This window comes from Nothoprocta perdicaria, unplaced genomic scaffold (assembly GCF_003342845.1).
Source record: "Nothoprocta perdicaria isolate Ctin4 unplaced genomic scaffold, notPer1 scaffold_4, whole genome shotgun sequence".
NCBI classification, from domain to species: Eukaryota; Metazoa; Chordata; class Aves; order Tinamiformes; family Tinamidae; genus Nothoprocta; species Nothoprocta perdicaria.
Window position 1 is genome coordinate 8,877,571 of NW_020455643.1, and position 17,840 is coordinate 8,895,410.

Consider the following 17,840-nt stretch of genomic DNA (forward strand, 5'->3'; position numbering starts at 1 on the left):
ATGAGAACTTTCCAAGGCATCACATCCTTGGATCAGGAATTTCTCCCAACATGCAGTCAAGCTAAAACCTAGACTTAAGCTGAACAGGAAAAGTTTCATTCCATTTCTAGAACCTCCTGAGAAAAAAAAGAATCCTCCTCCTCTAGCACCTCCAAGGGGCACATCCATTCCTTGACATGCAACCAAATGACATTTATGTCTTTAATTTCCAAAAGCTTATCATAAAAAGYAAGGTTACTTTACATTCCAGGCACCTGAATCAACTCTCTCCTTTTCAGTCCTGCTGAAACGTCTTCCTTTGACATGTAGGCTTCAAATATACTCTTCTTCCGCCCTCGAGTGGGTTTATTTCGATTCTTTCTATCACCTGGTGTCAGGGCACCACCATAGGCTCCTCCTGCAAACAGAAATTCATAACAGTTACCTTGCCAACCACACTTGTGTTTTAACAGCAGTTGTAGAGAAGCTTTGTATTCAAAGCTGAACTTTTGCGAACAGTTTGCCAGAAATACTGGCTCCCAACTTCAGAATACCAACATGCCTGTAATGGTCATATTTTTACAAACAACTCAGGCTTCTGCAGCTCACTTTAGAGTTAAGACCATTCATCCCAGCCCATCTTTTAATAGCACGGAGCACATGCTCCGAGGCAGCTTATTCCTGAAGCGTGCACGCACTCTGCTTTAATACCTCGGGGAGTTCCCAGTTGTCTAGGATTTATTCTGCTGTCTGAATTGCTCATTGTCTCTGCCTGCGACTCAGAGAGCTGTCTCTTCCTATCGAAGTGCTGGGGAGCTCTGGCGGATTCCGAGTTGTTTCTGGTCCTTGCAAACCCTCTCTTTTCTGCACCTGAAAACAAATAACGGGATTGAAATAAAAGGGGAAGAAGGAGAATTCCCATTGCCAGCTTGTGGCCCCGGTGACGCTCAGTCTGCAGCGTTTCAGTGCACGTCACAATCGTGTCATGCTCTTTACCCAGAAGAATCATCTTCATTAGCTCATTTGCAATCTGTTAGCTCTTCATGCCTCTTAATCCCACCATTAGCTAACTTCAGCATAAACAAAACTCTGGAAATTACCATATTAAAGTTAGATACAATCTTTCCAAAACACTGGGAAATTCATTAGTGTATAAAATGTGAAGCTGTTTCCAAACCCCTACCCTCCACCTCATTAAGTCCCCAAATAGTGAGAAAATAGAGTTTTAAATGCAAGTCACAGGCAACTTAACTATTCTGGGGAGTAGAGCGAGGAGAGGGAAGAAATCAGAACACCTCTAGGACTGGACTAGGTAACTTTAGAGCTACCAGAGGCAGAACCATTCGAGCCCCTCACAGTGAACTACAAGGAACTGCCCGGATTGCAAGCATCCAACCTGCTCAAAATCAGCCACGATCACACAAAATGCTCTGAAAAGACTCACCCCTTTCTTCCCTGCCATCACCTCGGCCCCTTCCCTACAGCCAGGAGAGCAAGCAGCAGCTTCCAAAGCTTGTGCCAATGCTGTTCCACGGATCAGCACATTGGAATGCAAGGCAACGCAGCTGCCCTCTTGGCCCTCCACCTGGATACTGAACATGTCACCACAGCTTTGCCTTCCAGCCCCTCCTGGCCACGTGCCCCGGCTCCAAGCTTGTACCTGCAAGTCGGGAAATGTACAATGCCAGCTTATTTGCTAAGGGGCTGTCCAAGTTACACGGGAAACCTTCTTCGTACGGGATCTTTCCCAAACTTAATCCCCAGTTGCTTCATAGAGTTAAAACTGCAGCAGTGGGAATGAAAAAAAAATGTATTTTAGCAGAAATCTTTACAAATATCACAGTATGATTACTGCTACCCCAGCCAGTCACAGGCTGAGAGCAACTTTCACACACAATAACAGACAAATCACCAAGAGGAGGGATCCTCCTAATCCAAAAGGGGAAAAACAAGATAGGGAGACAGACAGCTTGAGGTATTGCCTCAGACCAGCCCAGGAGAAGATTAAATGCCTGAGCAGTATCGCTATAGGGGATGCTGAAATGAAGAGGGAGCCTATGTGTTAAGCAGAGATAAGGCTAAGAGCAGCATAGTTTGGTCTCCTGCTGCAAGAGCAAGCTCTTCATGCGTTCCTGATAGCGGAGGCTGAGCCCAAAGTGAGAACAGGGATTGCGACTGGAGCAGAGCAAGGGAGAAGCCACACGCTCTGATTTCAGCAGATRTAAAGACATACAGATATAAAACACTACACGTGCAGAGCACTCTGTGAGGTTAGCGGATTTGCAAACGACCTAATGGTCAAGAGATCAAGGTCAGAAGAGCTACCGAAACTAGAAGCACAGGCCGGAGAGATGCGAGTAGAAAAGCCCTAGAATTGGCTCTTAGAGCAGCGYTTGGAGGCAAGGATCTTCCTTAAACTGCAACAAGGGAAAAGGAGGATGAATCTCTGTAAAGATGTTAAATTAGTGATTAATTAGCACTAAACTGGTCACCCAGGAGGCCATGGAACCAGAATTGCTGGAGGTTTTTAAAAATAGGTGAGACCAAATTCTGTCAAGGTTGGTCTCCAGAGTTTTTCCCTCAAGGTAGGATGGATTACATGAGCTCCTGAGGTCCTCTAAAGCCCCAGTTTCTATGACAGCAAGTCACAGAAAATACTACTATGAATTAAAGAACTTGGGATCTCAAGGAGGTTACATTTTAGCATGTAATTAGGGAGGAGCTGGAAAAAAAAACAGCAGAAAATTAAAATATAGGAAAGCGGAGCAGAAAGAAAGTCTAGTAAATTTGGGAGTGAGCTGGGAATCAGAATTAGCAATGGCAGAGTTGTGGCAGCCCTTCCGGGATGTTTCAGAAAGTCCTGAGCCAAAAATACTGCCCTGCAACAGCAAAACGTGGGGAAGCACCTTCCCATGCAAGACGAACCGGGAGGCACTTGCAGGGCTGCAGCAGGTAAAACGCTTGGATCTGCTCCCCTGGGGTCGTTTTCATCACCCAGACTRTGACACAAACACTTAAAAGACAAAATTTATGCACGTGAACAAACCCGGGTTCAACACAGCTGCCTTACAAGCCAGTTTACACATAGCCACTCTCCATGAACATTGTACTACACTGGTCATGACATTTATGGATACCCCAAAACACCCCCTGGTACCCGGCCACAGAAGATTGTCACAATAAGTGGTCAAAAGGAACATGTGCTATTGTGCACGAGGAACGTTCTTCCTGTCTCTTTCCACAGAAGATGACAGCTAACTTCACACTGTCCTCCATCTCTGCTAGACTCAATACTTAGCTCCATAACACACYTCTCCCTTAACTGCAAAGTTAAAGTAATTCTTATGACAGGTTTTTCTGCCATCCCCACCATGCTGCATTAATATTTCATTGTATACACAGACATCACTCTAAAAAGCAAATTGTGGCTACACAGAAAGGTTAGCTCAGAATGCTAAGCTCAAACAACTGTTACCACTAACTTATTTTAACTGTTTTCCAACACCAGGTGCATCCGACGTCTTTTTTTTATATGGTTTTACAGTTGTGCAATTTGTAAGATATATGGAAAACTCTTAGGGAGCAACACATAGATAACAGGCAAAAAAACAAATGCTTCTAGACATTTAAATGATGTGAGATAAAGAAGCTGAACCAATTTCTTTTGAAGCCAACTGCTCACTGCATCCCCAAGCAGAAGAAATTATTCAGAGAGAAAAAGCAGGAGTGTGAGGGGAGCGGGTCTCAACTTTAATATACGGGAGAGTAAAGTGCAATGGCTGGAGCTGAAGGGTGGACCTATCCACAAGGAAGGACCTCTCCAGCACTGCAGAGGCACCAAACAGAATAAAGAAGGGGTGACATTCCCTGGACTGTCAGGACAACCCACAGCCCCCGACTCACTTGTTTTCCTAATGTAATTTGCCAGCATCAGGAGCAGAAAGGCCTGACACCGACCAGGAGCTCAGGGTCCAGCACCCTGGGTACGGGCGAGAGCGGCTGCAAGGGCAGCGCTGCAGACCCACCTGGAGCCCAACACGCCCTTCASCCCCACCACAACCCACGGTGACATCCCACAGCGCTGCCTTTTGGTCTCCAAGCTTCCATCCATCCCCATCTATCAATCCTTTCATACTCTGGATTTAAAAAAAGTTTGCAAGCAGCTTCCCAGCATAATCGATCTGGCTTTCAGGAAGAGAGGCTGCTGGATGTTTTAAATCAACTTATTTCGACAGTCGCACAAAATCACTCAATAGTTTAAGTTTGGAAAGCACTGTATTTAATTAAATATATTAGTTGATTAACTACRTGTGCAACTAAATCAACCAACATGTTCAACAACTACATGAGATTTAGCACGGCCAGAAATGAAGTCTTTACGTTGAATATTAAAATTCACATATTGCTTTTTATAAAGGTTCAAGACTAAATGTGATTCACCAAAAACATTTCCAATTGCCCTCTAACACCTGTCAAAAAGTCATTTAATTACTACCAGCACAGAAGAAAAACATTTCTTACTTTTTTTTTCCTTTTAAATCAGCACATGCATGAATCCTTGGCTATCTCCAATGCAGCAGGCAGCACGAGCTAGATTTATTTGAGAGCCCTGAGTAAATTCTAGCACATGGTCATCTCGGGAGAGCTTTCCCCGTTCCTGTCAAAGAGCAGCCACTTAATCACCAGGCACTTTTCCCTCTGGCTGGGCTCTCAGCTTTGTTAGCAGCCCTTGCCTGTACTTAACCCAGCTCTCCCGGTGCGGGCAGAGGTGGCCAAGAGCATCACAACAATCGCCTGGTTACCTGGAAACATCCCTGCAAGTGCAGGAATCCGGCCCCACTGACAGCTACCTSGGTGCATAATCACCCCCTTTGTATGTAAAGAAGAGATTCTGTTGAAACAGTCAAGGAGAACAATTCTTCCTTCTGTTCCATAACATTTTCAAGCCACAGCACTTCCATCCACTGCTTGCTGCTTCTGCTCCGTCCAACACTTCTTCCGCTAACTCTGACATTGCTAAGGGAATTTTCATTGCTTCCCAGGATTAAATCATAATCGAGTTATGTGGAGGGATCCTGCAAACACCCACGCTTCTCCAGGCAGCCTAAGTGTGAAAATAAACAGAAACAAATCCACGGAACTGATAAAATTCAATGGAACTATTTGCTATCAGCTAATGAGACTTTCAACACGTAGTTACTAAATATTTGCTCATATTTCTACAATTTTTCACTTCCCTGCTGACAGATTTCAGTGACTTAAACCAAGTTTTGTCACAGCTTTCAAGAGATTGCCTGGCCTTTAATTCTTCAAGACAACCCAGCTATGTGGTTAATAAAACACTCTAAGGATATATCCATGAGCTGTACGACATGTCATCTGTCTTATGACAGGTCACTCAATACTCCCTCCCAGCAAACGTAGAAATCAGCCAACTACAGGCAGTGACAAKGACTGACACCAGCCCCTGCTTAGTCCCGTGCTCCCATTTGAGCCAGACTAACTCACTAACTTAATCATGGCATGAAAACTAAAAGCACCTCCCTCCTTCTCCCCCTTGCTAGAGACCCACGGAAATCACAGGCCAACCATGCAACAGCCCAGGGCATCACCACACAAACTCTAATTTGCAAATCTGCATCTCCTGCAAATTCCAGTTGACCCTTGGGCTCCTCAGAAGTTCTACCTGGAGCTTGGAGCTGTGGCCGCTGATGTGCAAGAAGACATATTGCAGTAATGCATATCTGCAGTCTCAACACAGAAGCTGAGCCTACAGAAACTTGTTTGGCAAAGATGTTCAGAACAGAAAAAGCAACAAATCCAAAGATCCCTAACAGCCCAGCCCAGGTGCTTTTGTGAATCTTGTTGTCTGGCAGTTTTGACAAGTTAGGTGGGATGCAGCTTTTTGCTGGATAGGCACAAACCTAGTGTTGACACAGTTGGACCAGGCAACTATTTATTTCATCCTCCAAAGGAAAATAAACCCTACCAGCAACGCACTTTTGCCAGTAAAAGCTGCATTTGTATCAGGGAGGCTCTGCTAGGATCCTCATGTCTTCCCCTTTCACATGCTTAATCAGGCAATTTAAAAGCTATTTGATATTTCCCCCTGCTCAAAGAAGCTTCTAAATAGTTTCCTATCAAAGATGAAAAGCTGAAGTGTATTTCTGTTACACAGGTTTTAATTTCGAATGCACTGGTCACTTCCAATATACACCATATTATATAAGCGACTAAGTCAGGCTCCAAGCACTTAAACAACGACTATAACATCTGGGATCAGATTGCTGCTCGCAGGCAGAAACAACAAACGCCAGCAAAGTGATCTCAAATACCAGTTAGATCAATAAAAACACTGGTCGTAGACAGGTCACAAGTAGCCAGCTATTTATGTTTTGCAAAATATTTTGCAGATTTAAGAGATTAAATGTCCCGCTAATGGCAATAGCTGAGCACTTTCGTTGGGTTTTCAAAGGGAAACCACGAAGGCAGGTGCTGGTATAGCTGATGAGAGAAAGAGCTGGGTACCATGAAGAGAACAGACACTTGTTGGAAGATATTAAGCAAATTCTGTGGTATATCAGTGCCCTGATAACACAAGCACTATTAAAAACCATTTCCAAGGCTCCTTGTGAACACAGATGTCCTACGAACTGCTGGGCTTCAGCACTGCTTTCTGCACCGAGTTCAGAACTCACCACTAGCCTCGAAACAACCCATGTTACAACCTATGCCTTACAGCAAACAGGCTAAATGCAACAGATGACTGAAGAATAAAGCTGAAGCAATAGAATGAGAACATGATGGAAAAGATTTCTTCGCAGTTTTGGTCTCAAAATCTCTCATTTCCACTGCACATACAAGGTCAGGGAGGTTTCTTTGAGAGATGTTCAGGAGACAGAGCATCTCTCCGGCCAGGCAAAATTCCAGATATTCAGTCTGCGGTTTAAGAGAAGTCAAGGAACACATTCTCCTGGTCATGAGCAAGAGTAAATAATAATAAAAGATTCTTCTGGATTAAATGTAAATCCAAAGAATCTAAACTGAAGGTCCTGCAACATGTTGCTCCATAAGGAAAATRTACTTCTGACTTCTTCCTATCATCTAATTCAAGACTTACGCAGCTGAAAGGAGGTTGTAAAACATTACTGAGTCTTCAAAAACAACCAAACCCCAAATAACCACGAATACTCCTGATGTGAAATTATCTTAATGATTTAGGACAAACWACTGTGAAAGGGAATATCTTGGTGAAGTAGAAAAAGATGGTGATATGGCAATATTATAAGGTTTTAGGCAGATGGCATAATTAAGTTAAAAGTTAATTAGTCGTTCAAAGAAGAGAAACAATGTAGACTTGCATTCCCATGCGTGGCCTCAGCCAAAATGTCAGTTCTATGCAAATGTGCTGAACTGAGAGGCCGATGCATTGCAATTCAGTCGCCAGAACCATGGCTGATGTTCACCAGCTCCCACCGGTCGACCCAACGTGATGGGCCACGAGGGCTCAGCCTCAGCCTGGGTTACTGAGCTGTAACTTGCCACAGCCTGGAAAAATCAAATCCAACCCAAGACGACAGCTCTGAACTTGAAGGCCTCACCATCCAGCTCTTAAATATGATTTCAGAAGTGGTTCAAAGCAGCAGGTTCCTCTAGGTCACAGGGAGGCCAGCTCAAGGCAGGGAGCTGGAGGCGGCAGCTCGGGCRGCAGCGCGGCCTCGTGTGTGCCAGGACACAGGCCAGGGGCAGCCGTGCCCGCCGCTGCCAGCGCTCCTCTGCTTAAGCCAGATGTTCTTGCTTAGGAGTGTTGTGCTGCATGCCCTTAGCTTTCAATAGGGAACTTGGGAAAGCTAAAGTGCTCTTGCTGACCTGGGCTTTGCAAGGGCCCCGTGCCTTGAAATACTCGGCTGAGTTTAAAGCACAGTGTTATTCTTGCTGCGGACAACTGCACTGCAGAGGCTGCTCCCGGCCCCCAGGATCACCGGCCCGCTACACGACTCCTCCTCTTGCAAAACGCTCCCGAGCATCCTGATGCGGCAGGACTTTGACTTCAGTAACTCACAGACAATAAATGCAGTTTTAGCCAATTCCTCAGCAGGGTTTTGGGTTATAGGAATACTGTAAGGCTGCAAGAGCCAAAGATAGCATTCCAGACACCGAACTAAGGGTCGGTGACGAAACCCATTTAGTAGCAATAGAGTAAAAGTTTATCAAAATAGTTACTGTGCTCCAGCTGCGCGTGGCGGCACCGCCGTGTTGTCAGGGAGGGGATGGAGCTCCTCTGGTTTGCAGGACTCTCTGTGAACCTGCTCCACCCTGATGGTGACCTCCCCACCACCTCCTCCGCCTGGTGACCGCGCTGCTCCAGCCTTCTGCTCCTGCCTCGAGATGCAGGTCAGGGCTGCTCCCACTGCCTCCTCTTCTTGCTTGCTCATAAATCACCCTTGGCGGGATGTTTCTCTGTCTTACACAGCAGCTCTGCTTTGAAAAGGCTTTGTCAAGACTTCAGGAAAAGCACATCAAGAAAAACACTTGAAGCCAGTACTGAGGAAGCTCCCTGACTCCTCTGGGCTTTGTACTTCGAGAAGCCAGTGGCTGGAAGAGGAAGCTATGAGGCCTTGCAAGGCARGTACCTCACGGGAGGTACCACCATATCAGAAGATGTTAGCAGATGAAGAAATGTTAGCAGATGAAGAAAGAAGTGTTTTGAGATACTCAGATCCTGAGGCTACCAAACGAGTTGCAGAAGACAACACCTGCAGAAGAAGCACACCTTGAACTCTTCCCACTCAATGTAATAGAGAGTCCTTTGGACTGTGGTRGAAGATGTCTAAGAAAACACAACCTGGATAAAAATACCTCACTGCTGCCAGCTTGTATCTATAGAGAGCCTGAAATACWTCCCAAGAGATGATCTGCCCCATACATCTGTGGGCTGCGGCTGCTTCTGTTGGCATTTTCCTTGGGCACTCTGGAAATAGGTATTTTTGTTCCAGAAGACTTTGGCATGCAATAGGTTTCCAACATCATTTTCCATCCTGCCCCCAGCCAAGCTCCAGCTCTCCATAGCTTGGCTTTCCCCACAAGAGGGAGTGAGGGACACGCAGSCCACAGCATTTCAGGGAGCAACACRGGGCTGGAGGCAGGAGGGCAAGAGATGGACACCAACACACGCAACAGGGGAGGCAGAAGCACAGGCTGCAGCGAGAACGCTGCCCCAATTAAGGCCTGGGGAGGAAACGCAATTAGCTGCTGAAGCAGCTGCCAAGCATCCCTCCTACCTTGGKGCCTGCAGCAAAGGAGACGTTTTGAAGATTCTCAGCACAAAAGTCCAAGCTGATCAGTGTGCGCTGACCTCAAGGAGAGCAGAGGACAGAGGGTTTCCAGAGAGGCTTTTTCAAGTTAATTCCCGCTTGAAGCACAGTGTTGCTGGTTTTGTTTAGTTCTGGTAGAACTCGCTGCCAAGGCTTTCCAACTTGCCAGTGACAGTCCACATACCACAGCCCTTGGTGAAACGRTTCCAGTGGTCATTTACCCTCACTGTTAAATCACACTATTTCAAGCCTGGATTTGTTTAGCCTCAAATGGGTTATATCATCATCTGCTCAACTGAGTAGCCTRTTATCAAACATCTGTTCCCCACGCAGGCAACTTACTGAGCGGGCCCTTCCCCCAGCATCTCTTGGATAAGTAACAGAGTTCCTCAAGCCATTCACTGATGATCCCAYGGCTTAAATCCTCCCCGTGGCTCTCCAAGCACTCAACTCATTACACCAGGCTCCCCGAGCAGAGGGCATCCCGCAGGACACGGCGCTCCAGACGCGGCTGCTGTCGTGCCCAGCCCCGCACGCAGCCCCTGCTCCATCTCACAGCTCCCAAGCTCATACATCTCCCGCTCATCCATTACCCTTTCAGCCAGCTCTCACAGGAGGGGGATATTCAGTTGATTAATCCATCAAAAGCTCTGAACTCATTTTATTCTCCAAGCTGCTGCTTCCCACAGCGGGTTCCTTGCGCTGCTAGCACCGCTCTGCACAGACCCAATAAATGGAGTTTGCTTCACCTGCTCCCGGGCTGCCATGTGATCCAGGCGGCTCTCAGTAACTGCCCCCATTACTCACTATTCCCTGAAGCCTTCAAGTCATCCCGAAAAACTCTCCAACTTGTATGTTTGCCTCCTGATCATTGACAGAAGTGTTRAAGAGCACGGAACTGGAATACAACCCCGCGAGAACCACCAGACCCGCCTGTTGGTTACAGCTCTCAATTTATAGCTGCATTTAATTATATCAACTGGATCGTTTTTAAGCCACTATAGCTACACTGTGATTCTCGTATGCTAACACATCTGCATTTTATCAACTTGTAACCTCATTAAAAATAGATATTGAGGGATTTCAACGGGATCTGTACTACATAACTTCAGGCCAATTCACATTAAAGAACAAATTTAGCACAAATTGAAAATTTAAGTCAGTTCTTGTATCAGCTGCTTATTTTCCTGGGACAGACATCAGATGGACAGAGGTTGAGTCACCTCAGCTACATAAGGTAGGCTTAACGCCAGAGATGGGGCCAAAGAAAAAACGAGTTAAAATAGAAAAACAGGTTAACAGTAACCTGTAAAAAAGTGTTTCCACGCATGCACATTTTCACGTGAGCACTTTCAGAGGAAAAAAACGTTACTTTATGGAGATAAAATAACTTTACAGGGAAATATAAGGGCTTCTGCTGCCCAGTTTGGTCCCGTTGCACCACTGTGTGCAGAAGACCCTGGCGATGGCCACGGAGGACACTTGTTTGCCCACAGACACAGGCGGTCCCTGCAAGGGCAGGTCTCACCTCCGCAGGAGAGGACACATCAGATATTAACTCACACGCTGTAGCTGCTCTAAGCCAAGGGCATTCCAGTTGCACAAAGTCCAGGAATGCAACATGATTTTCTATCAAAAGGAGCCCGGAAATTTATGTTTGCGATGAYGTTGCTAAACTGTTAGAGAAATGAGCATCCTATTTTTCAGGTTTTTCTCAGATGAGGCCATACAGTAAATCCAGTTCTCCCTCCTCCCTGGTATCTTATTTCTATGATTAACGTCATCTAAAGAGCATTACATTGGACCTGGCAACGAYTGTCGACATTGAAAAGATTTCCACAGCAACCAACATTCTCCATTTGTTGAGCTGATCCTATGGCCCTTCTAGATTGCTGCCTCACATTTCCTGGTGCCAGATGGGGAGATAAGAGCATTCTTCAGCACTGAATTTCACCACACAGGAACTGAAAGGATYGTCCCTAGAAAGTTATGTTATCTTACGTTTACCATATGAAAAAAAAAGCAGCAGAAGTGGCTCCTCCTTCAGAGGAGCAAAGACAAACACAAAATCAAGGGTATGATGGAAAGACCAAACTCCGAGATTTTGCCGTCTTGCTCGGCCTGGTACTTCTTGACTGGTTTGTGCCCATCAAACATCCCAACAGGCCATCTAAGGACTTCTCCTTTACCTGTCCTGCACTTACAAATGCCAGAGCTGCAGCCACGAGCTCATTAACCGCATCCAGGAGGGCTATTTTTTAAGCTAGATATTGACCATCAGCCTGGCTGCCAGGGCCGCTCCTCTGTGGAAGCTGCCAAGCACCACAGGCTGGGCACATAAATGCCAAGCGCTGGACAGCCAATAAATCAGAAAAGGCCATGGAAACCTTCCCTGGTGAGACCTGTTGTTGCCCAAGAGGGGCCTGTTTYGACTCGGGGGGCACGCTGACCCTGACGGATGGGCCAGATACCTCAAGCACATCATAAAGCTGTSAAGTTTTTAGTGAGAGGAGCCTCGGGGGGTTACCCAGCAAAGCTGGTGGTGCCGCTCGTCACGAGGAGGGGGCTGCAGCGACCCACTGGGTACCCAGCCCTGCAATTCCCARTCTTGCTTGCCAGCCAGCCAGGAACACGAGCATCCCGCTCCACCCGAGCTGTCGGCTGCAATAAGGCCATCCTGCTGCCTCTTGGGGACTCGAGATCCTGGGAAATGCTAGTGCTGCTGGAAGACTGCTTCCAAAGACCACGCTGCACCCCGGCTTCAAACAGCAGCACTTCTATGCAGATATTTTTAGCCTTTCCAACAGACTCCAGAACATGTTATTTAACAGCAMTGTTCCCTCCAAAACAGAAGCAAATCCACCCAAAATGCACCTGAGACTCTGCTGTCTCAAATAAAGCATGCAGCTTACCCTCATTTCCCATCCATTATTCTGTAAGGGCAGTTTGTCACCACAGTTGGGCAACCACTGGAGATCAATACTGAGCAAAAGGCAGCACTCGGGGTCACCAGAGGAGACTGGCACATTCACCACCTCCTGGCTATCCGGTATTAAATTATTTCTATCGCCCAAGGTAAAACTTGGGGCTGTACACTACAGAATGGCAAAGGCAGTCGTAACAGAGCACCAAGCTATGGCAAAGGCAGCTACGACAGAGCATCAAGCTATGCAGGGTTTAAAGTCAGCTTCTCCTGTAAAGCAGCCCGCAGACGCAGTCTCCTGGGCTTAGCTTCTCCCTCTGCTCAGCTTTACTGGGATAAACCAGCTCGGGGGCAGCAGAGCAAGGAAACAGCTGAATTGCGGGTGAGGCACCATGTGGAAGAGCCAGGAATTCAGCCCATTTTATGGTGATTTTCTTCTGTTTAGGGGCAGAGGCCCTCAAACCTCAGGCACTCACAGACCACTAGCAGGGCTCCTCTGCTTCCAGGGCAAGCAGTGTCTCACTGTGGGACTGCTCCGCTGTCCCCAAAGTGCTGCAGCACCGAGGGGGTGCTGGCAAGGAGCAGCCCCCGCTCCCCGCCTGCCCCACGGCACCCGTGGGGCTCTCTCAGCCTTCAGCAACATTTGCCTTCATTTGGGCACCTTCAGGTCTAGGGTCGTTGTAAACCTGGCTMTGGCTAAGGCTGAACTGAAGAGCTGTTAATAAGAGGATAATGGAACAAGCCAATATAAAGGCAGATGCTTGGCTTTGAGATTAGCTCTTTGGAAAGCCTACAACAGCCTGAACCAAGGTAATTTGTGAGGAACTGTCACTGCTGCAAAGCTGACATGCCTCACTGCTATGACAGCAGCAATTCTTGCCTCCAGTTTCACAAGCCTCGATTTAAACTGATCAAACCAGACACCTGCCTATGCAAAGGGAATATGACTTATATCAGCATCAAGGGAAAGAGACGAGCTTTGAAGTGAGAGAATATTAATCTGGTCCTGTGATGTATGAGTTCTTATGCCTAAGCACTTGCATACTGTAAAAGCTTCATTTCCCTTGAACAAGAGTGCTAAAATGCACTCAAACTGCAACAGCAGGAAAGAGGTTGCTTCGAATYGGATATGTTTTTTCTTTCCTCTTTCTTTCCTCCCCAAGAAACTGTTTTCATGTCCCTCCAAGTGTTCTGGAGCGCACCCAGTCTCAACTATGCAGGGGGAAGAAAAGGAAGGGTGTCACTGTAAAGCAAATAATTTTCCAATAATCCTTCCCACAGTGTGAGTTTTCCACCTGGGAGGGCAAGCATCAGGGTCAACACTTTCTGCTCTCGCTCTTTCTACTAAGTTTCTAAATAAATAACTGGCTTTCGAGCGTTTGTACAACCCGATTCCCAGCTAAAGCTGCAGAGAGCTGCAGGTGCTTGCTTTGAAAGTCAGGCTAGAGTTTTGTTTTAGGCTAAAAAAAAAGCATATATACACCTATCATTTTCAGAGCTACGCTTTTAAGTCTTCTAGACTTTCCATTTAATAGGCGTTTTACACATGCCATTTCTTGAAATTTGGGAGCTTTTCATTTGTGGTGAAAAAAGTCTTTTTAATCCACTTGCACCTTTATTAGGCTCGTTCTTTAAATAGGTAATTTTTGTTTTCCTAATACAAGAGGGGCTTTCCAAGAGGAGTGCAAGGGGTTGGTAAAAATCACACTCCTCCCACAGCAGAAAAATCATCTACCACACCAGCTAAAGAAAGTCACAGAAAACAAGGCACAAACCATTGCAGATTGCTCCATGAACACAGTGAATCCACGAAAGAGCCACTGCTTGGAACAAGCTTATCAATTCTGGCCAAATTTGAGTCTAAAAAGAATCATCTGAATCTACTTTGATCCTTCAGGGTGGAAAGGAGACAGAGTATAAACAGTTTAACAGCAATATGAGGGCTTTCCAGCATATTCTCATGTATAACTTCTCCCTGGAGGACTACTAGAGAAACCATCACCTCCCCAGGGGCTACTGCCTCATGAGCTGATGATCAGCTCAGTACAGGCCCTTGTGTTTGTTTCAGAAGGAAAACCAGAGAACCTGACCCTTTTTCCAAGGCGCAGGGTTGGCTTTGGGTTGGGAATACAAGAAAGGGCAGGTAAGCCCTCCACCAAGGTCAAAGCCCCTCAGGCAGGTCAGTGCTCAAGCAAGGCTGCTTCCAGGAAGCTCTCCAGCCATCCAGCTGGGAGCAGCCATCCCAGGAGAGGCCTCAGGGCTGCAGCAACAACCTGTGTCACAGCACAAGACATACGAGACAGACGCAGATGTGCCCGAGACCTTTCCCATGGGAGCCCCACCCTAAGAAAGGTGCCCCAAATCATGCCCACAAAGTGAAGGCCCGTGCACCAGTGTGCACCCTTTGGAACTGAAAGCTATTTACTTTTCTTTGGGTTCTTTGCTTTCTGATGGTTTCATTCCTGAACCAACTCACTGCAGGATCAAGCAGGCACCTGTGTTGGCAGAAGGAAGAGGAGAGAAGCAGAGGTTAGAGCCACAGCAGCCCCAATTTAGATCAGCTTGGTCTGCTCTGCGCCAAGACTCAAGCCTCCTGTAACAGCCATGCAATTAGTCTGCAGTGTCAAATGAAACCTCTGTAAAGTGCGTCATTTAGCATTAACAAGCCAACTAGTCCAAATTAAACATTMGCATGGAATGTCTATTAACTGCTCTTCCCCACCTTCCCCACTCACCAAAAGCTACGAGGTTCCCTGAAGAGTAAAGGGCAGTAAAACCTACTAAAAAGAGCCTTGTATAATAAATACAGAAGTGTTACAATGAGGCATGCAAAAAAAAAATTCCAAAAAATCAACAACAAACTTTAACATAATCTGCTCRTGTTAAAATGTCTAATTACAATTTGTCTTGCAACAACTCATGAAAGTTTACCAATTTAAGCACACAGTATACTTTCACAGCCTCAAAAATGCAGCAAACCGTTTAAGTGCATTACTTGCCACTCTCAAGTAATACAGCATAGTTTTACAAGACTCATTTAGTTAAAAATTTACTTGGTTTCCAATCCAAGACTTGTGATAAGCCTCGGGCCCATCTTACTCAGCTAAAAAAATTGATCTCTCTACTACTTGTTACAGAGAATTTAATGCAGTGACATTTATGAGTTCCTGCAGTAGGAGCTTGTATAAGTGCAGGCTACCCAAGTATTCCACCCTAAATACCACTCAGAGGAAGTTTTAACCCCTTGCACCAAGGGACATAAAGTGCCTGCCTTTCACTGCTTGTTGATTTTTATTAATAATTTTATGTGTGTCCATAAATAGACTCCCTCCCCAAACACTGCACTTGAGAGACGCCCACTGTACAACAAGATGCGGTCTCTTCACTAACAGCAAAGCCATTGGTGTCAACACTCCATACCCAGAATCAGGAACCACACAGGCACCTCAGCCCCCAAGCACTCCATGCACTTAGGCTTGCTGCACAGGCTGACCAGCACTCCGGATCCAAGGAGGCGACGCAGAGAGAGCCACAGCTCTGCCCTGAAGCAGCTCGGATCCAGCAGTCTTAATCTGGACACGATACCACAGAAATGAGGCTCTCGAAGCCTTGAGCCGGTCCTGGAAGCCGCACAGCCGCATTCACAGAGCCCACGCCAGGAGGATTAGGCGCTGCCAGAACGGAGCTGGCTCCACACAGAGCCACTCGCACACGTTTGCACACACAGCACGGCTTACTTGCAAATCAGGACCAAGCCACCCACAGGTAACTAAGGGCTGACTAACTTGGACTGAGCAGAACTGGCACACGTTAACTCACTCATGACTAACAGATACCACATTCAGTTCCACAGTAATTGCAGCAAACAGTTCATTAGCTCGCACTCACCTTGGATTGGACCTGCAGACAAGTGACTCGTTTTCCTGGCATTTGCTGCCAGCAGATCCCCACTAAACTGCTCAGTCAACAAGTGTCCAGCTGCTGTGTCTGTGCTGGCAGGACAYCTGCCTCGTTTCTTTTGTTTCTTCCTCCACGTGTCCTCCTCATCCCTCTCTTCAGAGCCAGAAGACTTCTGGAGGGCTGCACTGTGTCTCAGGCTGTTCGATACTCTCCCACCCGGGGCATCGCTCGTATTTAACACATCAGCTGCAGCTCCGTGCTGGTTTAGGTAGCAGCCTTCCTCCACCTCCAGGTCATCTTCCGGGTTAAAACCGGCATCTTTTTTACGGTGACATCTTCTCGGAGCGGTTTGGCCTTTCTCTTCACTCAGTTTCTCAAACCCCGCAGGCAGCGGGTGCTCCAGGTGAGACGTTCTCACCGGCGAATAGCCGTGCACGTTCAAGCCGTTCCTCGCTACGCCCTCTTTCCCGGGRCCTCTCTTCGGGGAGGGATCCGGATCCGAGCTGGGGTCACCGGGGGCRGTTTCTTCCAGCTGCATCTTCTGGGCGATGTGGTTGAGGTAGGAGCGGAAGCGGCCGCTGTGGTGCCTCTGAACAAGCCGCGCGTAGGCGTTTTTCTGCGGCGCGCCGCCCTTGCTCGGCCCCTCTCTGGTACCCTGGGCACAGGCACTTCTCACATAGCCCGGCTGATCCATAGCGCAGCACAAGGCCCGGGCTTCAAAGGGTTGTAAATAGACACAGRGGAAAAAGAGGGTTATTTTCTCAAAAATAAAGGGTCAAAGACTTGATTATGCTAATGGACATGAAAGAAATGGACTTCACTAAGTAAGAACGCATAGATCTTTACAGATATTGCGGGATGAGAAGAACCAACGCTGGGGATAATCACATTAAAGCACAAGGAAGTTGACCAACTGGCTGCCGTTAAATCATTGTCAGTGGCCTAGGAGCGAGCCTGTAAGCCAGCCCTGTTCACAAGGCACACAAAACAGGGATGCTGTCCAGATCCTTATATCCCAAATACAAACGATTCCTATAATCCTCTCTTCCTTGCCTTTGAAAGCGCCCAGCAAGTAAAGGCAGTACCTGACAGGCGGTRGAAGATGCCTGAGCTCAAGAGGTTACCAAGAGGAAAATCTTGTCATGTTCGACACGGAGCCGTCAAAAATTGCATCCTTACTGAAGTGCTGAAATGTCGCACTAAAAAGAACATACGTTGCCTCTTCCCTCACTTCACATATTGTATTTCTACAGTGATTGACTCCACCAGATGAAACAGGGCGCTTGTTTCAGGTATCAAGCCTAACCATTCCAGCTTGTCGATCCTGCCACAAACCCACTCCCAGGGTAACTGATTTAGCATAAACTCCCCAGCACAATGTTGCTTAATGATGAAGGCGCACTGGCTACCACTCCAAGCTGCACTTTTCTGTAGACATCACCAAACTCCCATCTTTTTGGCACAAGGGAGGATCGAGCACCTTTTGTTACTGTCTCAACTGCTCTAATTTTKGGGGAGAAACGGTCTAGTGCATTTYCCTCTGTGCTACTAAGGAATATTGCAGGCAGGAACGGGACAAATCARTGACTTTTTGTTCTATCTACTATGAAAGAGAAATACCAATATTGATAATGACGGCCTGGACTGACACATTTCAGAGCGACTGCTGCCTGTCTGGGGTGCACTGCTGGTCCCTCCTTGGAGCGCCTGCTTCGGCCCTTTCG

The 17,840-nt window shown here is 46.9% G+C and overlaps 1 protein-coding gene across 1 annotated transcript in view; it reads right to left on the minus strand.

The window, feature by feature from the left end:
* Positions 1-17,840, minus strand: part of DIS3L2 (DIS3 like 3'-5' exoribonuclease 2) — a 183,493-nt gene that overhangs the window by 164,739 nt on the left and 914 nt on the right. Inside the window, exons 2-4 of the mRNA XM_026045381.1 lie at positions 16,105-16,830; positions 691-849; positions 255-397 (exon numbers count right to left, since the gene is read on the minus strand). Of these exons, the coding sequence (XP_025901166.1) occupies positions 255-397; positions 691-849; positions 16,105-16,810 (1,008 nt within the window). The 5' untranslated portion in view covers positions 16,811-16,830. The remainder of the gene's footprint in view (positions 1-254; positions 398-690; positions 850-16,104; positions 16,831-17,840) is intronic.